A 10,144-nucleotide genomic window follows, 5' to 3' on the forward strand; every position below is an offset into this window, starting at 1 on the left:
CTGGCCAGGCGTCAGGGCGGAGGGCCCGGATTTTGCCCTTGGGCTCGGGAAGTGTATCGGCTGAAAAGTTATCATTTGCTGCGCTCTGCCTGCAGGTTAAAATGGCTTAGGCTCTTACTGGTAATTAATGGTTATGAATTACTGATTAGTAATTACTACTTCCTCCCACTAACCACGAGCCAGCAATCCTTAACAGCGTTTCTGTACGACTTTTAAAAATCCGGATACGACTGCCTCTCTCTCTCTCTGCCTCTCCCCACGCGCACGCTCTCAAAATAAATAAAGAAACTTAAAAAAAAGAGGGGGTGGGGAAGGGGCGCCTGGGTGAGTCAGTCCATTAAGTGTCTGATTCTTGATTTCAGGTCAGGTTGTGATCTCACAGTTCCCGAATTGGAGCCCGGCCTCAGGCTCTGCACTGACGGTATGGAGCCTGCTTGGGATTCTTTCTCTCTGCCCCCCACCCCCCACCACCTCTCTCTCTCTCTCTCTCTCTCTCTCTCTCCCCAAATAAATAAATAAATAACTTTAAAAATTGTGATACAACACATGACTCTTTCTTTCTTTCTTTCTTTCTCTTTCTTTCTTTCTTTCTTTCTTCCTTCCTTCCTTCCTTAGAACTGAGAAGGTTCTAATCCTGTGCACACAGGGTGCCTGCTGGTCAGGGCTACTGTCTGTTTCTCCTGGAAGGTCCACTTGACAGGTCAGGGGAGCTCATTAAGGCCATTCGATTAACCCCCTCTGCTGTGCACCGGGGCATCGGCATCATCAATCAGTCCTCACTGGTGGGGCCTGACCGCCGGGCACCAGAGACAATGCGAGTTGCTTGCCCGGTTCACCTCGTTTAACCCCGGAACAGGGGTCAGTGGATCTTAACCTTCAGTATGTGACGGAATCTGCTAGAATGCCTGTTAAAAATCCTGGGCCCCTCCCATTGTGGTAGGGTCCCCTCCCTAAGGGAAAAAAAAAAAAATCTCTAGGTAACCTGGCCCTGTGCCTGCATCATAACCTCCCTCATGACCTTGTAACATGAGACCACTTAATCAGGCTGCGTGTGTGTGTGTGTGTGTGATCATATACGGGAGACAAAGAAGTAGAAAATATATAAAAAACGAGTCCACGTGGCCACGCCGGTGAAAGTAATGTCTATTTTCAGTCTGGCTCATACACTTGTCTCTGCTGAGTCTGGCCATTTTGTTCACGTCTCCACACGATGCTAAGATCTAGCGTTTGCAAGGGAGGTAGAAAACCACACATTCTCCACCAGCACATGCACACGCACACACACACACACACACACACACAGAAACTGGCCACCTGGAGGCACCCGTGGCTTCTCAGAGTCACGTCTGGAACGCCTGGTCACCACCGTCAAGTGGGTCTCAGTGCTCATCCCCTTGGGCGGGACCGGGCGGCCTCGTGGAAAACACACCGACGATAATCACTAACGAGAAGGGAAGCCCCTACCTCAGTGCTCCCAGCTTCTGCCTCATGGTCCAGGGTCTGCAGCGAATGTTTGCCATGAGATCTTTCTGGAACTGAATATTCTGGAAGATTTGTTCTGGATCATTGCTGTCCCCTGTTTCATCAGCATTAAAGCTGTCGTCCAACTTGCTGAATGGATCAGGACATTAAGGAGGAAATCTGATTAGTAGAATTGCTTCCAGCAAGGACCTTGCCCAGGGTACATTCCACATCTCGCCGCCCCGGGGTCATCTGTATGAAGTTTCTACGCGTGGAGGGATGAGGGACCCAGGGAGGCAGAGAGAGAAGGTGGCGGTCCTGGCAGCCACCGAAATACGTGCAGTGGAGCCTGTGGCTTTAGTGGCTCGGGAAAGGAAGACGGTTTCGCAGCGTGAAATCTGTTATCAGAAGACGTCACACCAAGAGACAAGAGGGTGCTTATGAACAATTCCTGAAGAGCACCATCGTTGTGGGCAAAACAATTTCTATTTCAGGCTGATTGAAATAGTCAGCTAATTTTAAAGACGGGGCTCCTCCTTGTCCCCCAACTCTGGAGGTGAAATAAAGAGAAACCCAACATTGTCATCCGGAGACCCTCCCCGCGTTCCTGCCTCTTTAAAAACGGAGAGGCAGGACAGTCAGCGATTTCTTTAAGCAGGGGTTTAGCCACGCGGATTTAGGTGGGCAAATCTTTCAGGGGAACGGTGACTCCGGAGGAGAACGATTTGTCAACGTGTAGCAACGCTTATTCCCCCTAACAATTAAATCCGAGGTGACTTCTCAGGAGGAGGGAAGAGTCTTCTGCGACAGCTATTTGATCAATGATGCGCTTAGAAGTAAAGAGAAAATCATTCCTTTGCTTTCCTCTAATTCCGACGGTTTTCATTTACCCCAGGAGGATTTCCTTCAATTTCTCCAAACTGATGGAGGTTTTCATATACCTTTATAAATATTTAACAGATTCCAACGGCACTCCCTCACTTCTCCCTGGCCTGAAGCCTGTGCCAACAGGCACCTTATTTATTATGATGGATGTATCGCCCACTCCCTCTTGACATCGCATAACTGCGTAAACAGACAGAAAACAGAGGGCGCACGCCCGTGGGTTCGGCCGGGTTGGGGGACGCCAGATTCGGGTCCCCCGGTCAGCCGGCAGGTACAGTCGCCTCCCTCTGGGCACGGAGTCGAGATGGCTAACCCGGGTGTGGAGAGCCCAGAGAAAGGAGTTTGGGAGTCCACCCTCAAGGAGAGGGGGACGGAGCGGGGTCTTGGCCCTCAGGTCGGACGCAGGCAAGGCTCGGGGTGACCCAGGCTTCCCTTCCTCAGCACACCTGCGTCCTCCTCCCTGCGGGTGGGGGACACCAACTCACCCGAGCAGCAGGGACTCCTGGTACAGGCAGCGCTGGCCGGTGTTTCTCCGGATGCTTCTGTAGCGCTGGGACGCCCTGGCGGGCTTCATGGGGGCTGAGCCGTTGCCAGTGACCCCTCGGGGCCGGCAGGGTCCCAGGGAAGCAGTGGGGGGGGGAGGTCTGGGCCACGGAGGTCTCCCGAGGGGAGCCCCTCCTTGCCCTGCCTCCTGATCTCCGGAGCAGGACTGCGACCGTGCAGCTGGCACCCGGCGAGGAGGCCAGCTGTGCGTGTGTGATGCGAAGGCGCCTGCCGCAGCGCTATTGGCCGGAGTCTGGGCCGGCAGAGGCGGGTGGCCCGGCCGGGCTGAGCCAGGGCTCATTAGGTGCCCCCCCCCCCAGTGATCACATCTGCGACCCCTCGCGCCCAGACGGCCGCAGTGGTTTGCACAGTGCTTCGTCTCCATCCCCATGACTGGTGTCCACAAAATAATTAGGCAGAAGGCAAGGCATGGCTTAGGGCTTTCCGTGTTTACGTCTCGAGAAAGAGGCTCGGAGGGGCGCCCGGGCGTCTCAGTCGGTCCAGCACCGACTTGGGCTCAGGTCATGATCTCGCGGTCTGTGGGTTCAAGCCCCACATCGGGCTCTGTGCGGACGGCCGGGAGCCTGGAGCCTGCTTCGGATTCCGTGTCTCCCTCTCTCTCTGCCCCTCCCCTGCACGTGCTCTGTTTCTCTCTCGAACGTAAATACACATTTAAAAAATTTTTTTAACGTTTAGAAATCAACATTTTTGAAAAATTAGTCTAAAAATTGTGACGAATGATTCACATCAAAAGTAGTAATTCCTCCTATCTAATTATCATAATATATGATTGGATACTAGAAATAGGTAATATGTTCAGATTAATCCATTTTATTCTGCCATGCAGTTAAGCAAAATGATCTCAATAAATCTGGAAAGCAAATCACTGGTTTGCACTAATTTGTTTTAATAAATCCCCATGGGGGGCGCCTGGGTGGCGCAGTCGGTTAAGCGTCCGACTTCAGCCAGGTCACAATCTCGCCGTCTGTGAGTTCGAGCCCCGCGTCGGGCTCTGGGCTGATGGCTCAGAGCCTGGAGCCTGTTTCCGATTCTGTGTCTCCCTCTCTCTGACCCTCCCCCGTTCATGCTCTGTCTCTCTCTGTCCCAAAAATAAATAAACGTTGAAAAAAAAATTTTTAATAAATCCCCATGGTACTTCAAGATTTGCTATTACCTCTGTCTCTACTCCAAAAAACCACACACACACACACACACACATATAAATATAGAAATAAATACATAAATACACACACACACACACACACATATATATATATGCAAAGAGGAGACAAAACGATCAAAATGTTAGTTGCACAGACAGCTTCAGAAAAAGCAGGATAGAAAAAATCTTTGAAATGCTCAGAAATAATCCCTATAGGTAAAGACCTCTCAAAAAATGCCAAAAAAAAAAAAAAAAAAAAGCCAGGGGACTAACAATAATCTTACTTTTTTTTAAGATTCTTTTTTTTTTTAAATGTTTATTTATTTTTGAGAGAGACAGAGAGACAAAGGCAGAGAGATAGAGGGAGACACAGAATCGGAAGCAGGCTCCAGGCTCTGAGCCGTCAGCACGGAGCTCGATGCGGGGCTGGAACCCACGACCGTGAGATCGTGACCTGAGCCGAAGTCGGACGCTTAACCGACTGAGCCACCCAGGCGCCCCTCCAATTCTTACCTCCTTATTATGAAACTCTAGGGAGCCTCTTAACCTCTCTCCAGCCCAGCATTATCGTGCTGATTGATGTGGCCACACTTAAGAAGCGTAAAATGTAAGAAAATCTTAATCTGATGATTATTAACATCACGCTGAAATATTTCTGTGCAACGTGTCATTATTTCTCAAACACAGTTGTAAACGGTGTTGGGGGAAAAGTAAATAGATAGAAAGCAAATGTTAGCGACTAGTGAATCCAGGTTGGGGGTCAGCGATATCCGTGGTGCTGTTCTCTCAACATTTCTGTAGATCTGACTTTTCTCAAAGTGCAGAAAAAACAAAAAAACAAATAAGATGTTACAGCTGCCTCTCCCAGACTCCTTTGCGTGAACATAGACAAGCTTCTTACTCTAAGCCTCTTTTTTTATGTTTCTTTATTTTTGAGAGACAGAGACAGAGCATGGGGGGGGCAGGCAGAGAGAGAGAGGGACGCACAGAATCGGCAATGCCAGCCCCCCCTTCTTGAGGTCAGCAAGTTTTCTTTCACCTTTGCATTTTGCAAGAGCGACTTTTCCGTTTTTGAGACGTGTTTGCACGCCCGGGAGATTGTTCTAGGGAGTCTAAGGCCTTTTGTCTGAAGTCTAGAAATGCCTTTGGGGTCTGGGAAACGTCATTCGGGGTGGACGCCCTGGAAAAGATGTTTTCCAATTTTCCGAGTCACGGCTGAATTCGTTGAGACGTGAGGGTGCGTGTTCTTGGTGGTGGTGAATTCCTCATGGCATCATCAGCTGCCTGTAAGTTTGAGACTGAGCAGACACCCTGAGATTTCCATCGGGGGTCACGTGACGGTTGCTCCTGCGGGAAGCTAAGGGGGGGACTGTCACCGGCCCACGGAAGCCCTTCCGAGGGGGAGCTGATCACCGGGTGGGATGCCCTTGAGACACAAATTATAGAGCCGCCCTGGGCTGCTCGGTTCGTGTGCTTTCTTTTGCACAGGACCGCATCGAAACGCATCCACCGCCCTCGGGCCTGGAAAAGGAAATCGAACTTTCTCCAAGGCTGGGAAAGATTCCTTGTCAAGCGGCCACTTAATCGTTGGCTGCGGTTTCTCCTCTAATGATTTTTAGATTGTATTTACCCGGATATTCGGGGACTTGGAGAGAGTCCAGCAGAGCTGTCTCTGGGGGTGGGACAGCCTCCTGCGAGCGGTTCCCCCACACCCCTGCAGAGGCACTGTGCATCAGTCAACGGACGCAAGCCCCAGGAGCATCTGGGGCTGGGCTGAGCGAGAGAGAGTGAACGGGGGCGGGGGGTGGACAGAGAAAGGGAGACAAAGAATCCGAAGCAGGCTCCAGGCTCCGAGCCATCAGCACAGAGCCCGACGCGGGGCTCGAACCCACGAACTGTGAGATCATGACCTGAGGTGAAGTCGGACGCTCAACCGACTGAGCCACTCAGGTGTCCCACGTGAATTCTATTCTTATCTTAAATACCATCACACGAATGTTGTGAAGTTCTTTCTTACAACTCTGGGATTTTACACTTTTCTACAGAAGCTAAAAAAAAAAAAATGGTTTACGTATTACATCTTTCTCTAAGAAAGACACGGCTTACTCTAACTTGTGTGACCAGTAAACGCTGGGTCTATCATTTGTTGTTTCCGCTAAGAATCGAATTCATCAACCACGATAATATGCGACCGCCTTGGAGTTGGATAGTCTAGTGATGAAACACAGCTGTGCTGTCTGCTGGCTGGGCGACCTTGGAGCAGTCACAGACCGTCCCCGAGCCTTTAGGTCGCCGCCTACAGGGTAGAAGTAACCGCGAAGGGTTGTATGTGCCGTTGTGCGCGATGGGCCTAGCACAGTGCCTGGAGTGTAGTAGGAGCTCAAAACTGGCAAGTCTGTTTTATCGTTATGTCTATAATTGTATTGTGATTTAATGTTTATTTATTTATTTATTTATTTTATTTGTGGGGGCGGGGGAGACACAGAATCCGAAGCAGGCTCCAGCTTCTGAGCTGTGAGCACAGAGCCTGACGCGGGGCTGGAACTCTCTATCCGTGAGATCATGGCCTGGGCTGAGGTCGGACCCTTAATCGACTGAGCAACCCCCCCACCTCCCCCCGCCAGGGGCTCCAAATCATCTTGTGACTTAAATCTCACTGCGAAAGTGTGGCTGGAATGGTGCGAGCTTAGCGATTCTATACGAACACGTGTGATGACCCTTATCACCGCGATCATTAACCTTATCGTAACTTCAGCATCAAGGTGTGATTAGGGTGGTTTCGGAACTGTTTATTTCATGATAACTGACCTGGCTCATGTAAAGAATTTGCAAAGGAGGTATATACTGCAAGGCTGTTTTTTTTTTTTTTTTTTTTGGCAAGGCTACTTCTTAACTGCACGACAGACACGCTCTGTGTGCTCTCTAACATTGCCGCAAATACAAATAAAACTTCAACATTGCCTTCCTTCTTCCCAAGGAGCCACAGCAAGCTTGAGCGGTGGCCGATCGCCCGTATGGCATCTAACTGCGTGCATTCACCGCAGTCTGCTGTGCGTGGGAGAAGAAGCCTGCCAAGGCCCAGAGATACAGGGATTCCTTCCCAGAGCTCACGGGGAAGCAGGCCGATCGTTGAACCGGGAGGTGCCGTGGAATTGACCGTGAGGGCCCAGCCCAACTGCAGGAGAGAAGAAGTTCGTTACACGGTACTTTTCCCCGGGTTAAGAAAGGAAGGCAAACCGTCGCTGATTACGACAGCGTCTTATTACGTTTCTACGCTGCTAATTTGGAAACTGTGATAATGCGGACTACGTGACAGAGGAGACGAGGTGCCATTAGGTGCCGCCCCTTGGAGATTTTTCCCGTTGGGTGTGCTCTCACGGGATACGAGGCCTCTCACGGATGTGAGCTTGTATCTCGCCTCGGTGCCCCCTGTGCCATCCGCTTGAATGCGGTCCCGATTCCCTTCCGGAGCAAGGCGCAGGGAGTAGGAATAACGCCCAGCGCCAGGAAACCACTTGGGCGGTGGCAAAACAGAGAGAAAAGCTTCACGAGGACGTGGGCAGGGAAACGGCAGGGACTGATTGCCAAAGGGTGTCTGTCCGTGCGGCACGCACCGGGCCCGGGAAGGCTAACAGACCCCGGAATGGAGAGCCGAGCGCGTGTGACCGAGAACAGCACCGTGGGAGGATTTGACCACGACACCCTGCGCTCCAAAGAATGACGTGACTGGGCGGCCGTGGTTGAAGACGGACCCTGCAAACGTCGCCTGCCTGGTGGCTCCACTCGGCCCTTCAGAGAGGGCCGGTCGTTCCTTGTTGGTTTCACCATACGATGAAACACAATCCTGTAAACAAATTAATTTCCCCCAGGACTTTTGAGAGCATCCTAACTGCATTATCGTTTTTCTGCATAAAGGAAGCTAAGCACAAGAACAATTAGGGAATGGGCTTCAAATGACCTTCAAATGACCTCCAAATGGCCGTGAGGTGGAGAAGGCCATCGGCAGAGATGTGGGGATGACACGAGCCACATTTTGCTGGCTGAAATCTGGGATCATTCATCCTGAGAGCTGTGCTGGCCCTTTCCTGTTCTTCCTCTCTCCTGGGAGAAACCCTTGGCCATCCTCATTTAAAACCTTTCTATTCCTCTCCTGCTGTCCACAGCCTTTCTGCTCTGTCCCCTCCAAGCCAACATAATGCAGAATTTCTGGAGTAGAATTCCCAACTTGACCTATCCCGGGATGAGCTGTCAGGGCAGGGCCAGGGAGCAAAAGCAGATGCACCAGAATCGTGTGGAGTGAATTAGCGCATCCATTCATGTGTTGTTTTTTTTCAAAATTATTTTTAATGTTTTTATTTTTTTAGAGAGGGAGAAAGAGAGGATGAGCGAGGGAGGGGCAGAGAGAGAGAGAGAGGGAGACACAGAATCGGAAACGGGCTCCGGGCTCCGAACCGTCGGCCCGGAGCCCGACGCGGGGCTCGAACTCACCGACCGCGAGATCACGACCTGCGTGGAAGTCGGACGCTTAACTGACTGAGCCACCCAGGCGCCCCTCACGTGTTTGCTCATCTGTTATTAAACAAATCCGTTTTTAAAACAAAAACCAAAAGTAAATTTGCGAAGAACTGATAAGACAAAGGGCTTTGGGCTATGGGTAGTAAATGGTGAAGAAGTGACACGGTTCGTTGTCTTATCTGGGGCCAAAGGGGGTGCAAAGTGTCCTTCCTGCACCTGCTGTTTCCCAAGTACCTGTAATTCAAAAACAATCCGTAAGCCCAGAGTGGCATATTTCGGAGTGACGGGTCCTGAACCCCTTCAGCTATGTGGATGCTTGGAGCTACGGAAGGGTAGAGGAGAGGAAGGGAACGTTGCCTGGTCTGGGCCCCAGAAGGTAAATCACTATTCCGAAAGCACGGTGGAGGCTGGGTGAGGGGCACGGGTCAGCCATTCGAGACCAAAAGCTATCATGGCCTCTGGGGACCGGTGGGAGCCACCACTCCAGTCACTCAGGCCCGGAAGCACGGCCCCATCAGGCTGTTCATTTATTTTCCGGCCTCACCTGCAGGGCACGGTTGTTAAATATGAGGCCGGTGATCACAGGGGCGTGGATGTTTAAGCCCCAGCCCCAGAGAAGACACAGATGCAAGGGACGGGAACCCAAGGCATAGGCCCTGGCGACCCACGGAACCCAATGAGCTTCCATCCCAGTGCGTCCCCGGGACCCACAGATGCGCTGGATAAAGGCCAAGGGAAGCTACTAAGCTCCACTCGCTCATCAGTTAAGCACAGCCTCATGCATCCGATAATTCATCCACCAATCAGTACTTATGACATCCACAACGTGCCAGCCCCTTGGCTGGTCCCTGGGGACACAAGGGTGAATGGGACACCACCCCAGCCATCTGGTATTGGGGTCTTCGGAGACCCTTGTGTCTGTCTATGTCACTGCTCTGGTCAACTATGACCCATGAGACTGTATCGTCTTGCCACGCTCCCGAGAAAACGTCACCGACCCCCCCACCATCCTCATTCTATTTTTCAGTCTGCCATTCAAGGACTTGTGACATCTGTCCCCTCTGAGCCTCATAATCTGCCTCCTCCGTCTATGCAGGTGGAACGTCATTCCAAACCACCTGCCTCTTCTGCCGCCTCACTCCCCACTTGAGGAGATTCTCTTCCCTTTTGCTTGCTCATCTGTGTCTGCCATGCTTCCCGAGAGGCCCCTACAACCACACATGAGCCCTCATCGTCCTCCTCTGCGTGCGTCTGTCTGGCGGAGCCCATGTCTCCCTGCCTCCTCCCTTCGCTGCTCTTCCTCCAACGGCCTCGTTTCTCTCCACGGCTGCACTTGCTCCGTCCATCCACCCTAGCACCCCAGTGCTACCAACCACCCCCCCCCTTCTCCACCTCACCTATTTGGAAGATTCCGGAATCGCAGGAAAGTTGCTCTAGACATAGGCCCCTTGATGAGGCATCTCTAGGTGCTATTGTCACAATGGGGAGAGGGGAGGGAGGGCAAAGTCTTTGACTTCTTCCAGAGGTTGGTTTTGAAGTTGCGATGGAATGAGAGAGTTAGAAGAGTTTGAGTTCCCT

The 10,144-nt window shown here is 51.6% G+C and overlaps 1 protein-coding gene across 1 annotated transcript in view; it reads right to left on the bottom strand.

The window, feature by feature from the left end:
- TMC3 (transmembrane channel like 3) overlaps positions 1–3,131 on the bottom strand; it is a 40,691-nt gene extending 37,560 nt beyond the window's left edge. Inside the window, exons 1-2 of the mRNA XM_040493492.1 lie at positions 2,832–3,131; positions 1,465–1,611 (exon numbers count right to left, since the gene is read on the bottom strand). Coding sequence (XP_040349426.1) covers positions 1,465–1,611; positions 2,832–2,920 — 236 coding nt within the window. The 5' untranslated portion in view covers positions 2,921–3,131. The remainder of the gene's footprint in view (positions 1–1,464; positions 1,612–2,831) is intronic.
- Positions 3,132–10,144: the final 7,013 nt, after the last annotated feature.

This window comes from Herpailurus yagouaroundi, unplaced genomic scaffold (assembly GCF_014898765.1).
Source record: "Herpailurus yagouaroundi ecotype Mexico unplaced genomic scaffold, PumYag 185, whole genome shotgun sequence".
Taxonomy (NCBI): Eukaryota; Metazoa; Chordata; class Mammalia; order Carnivora; family Felidae; genus Herpailurus; species Herpailurus yagouaroundi.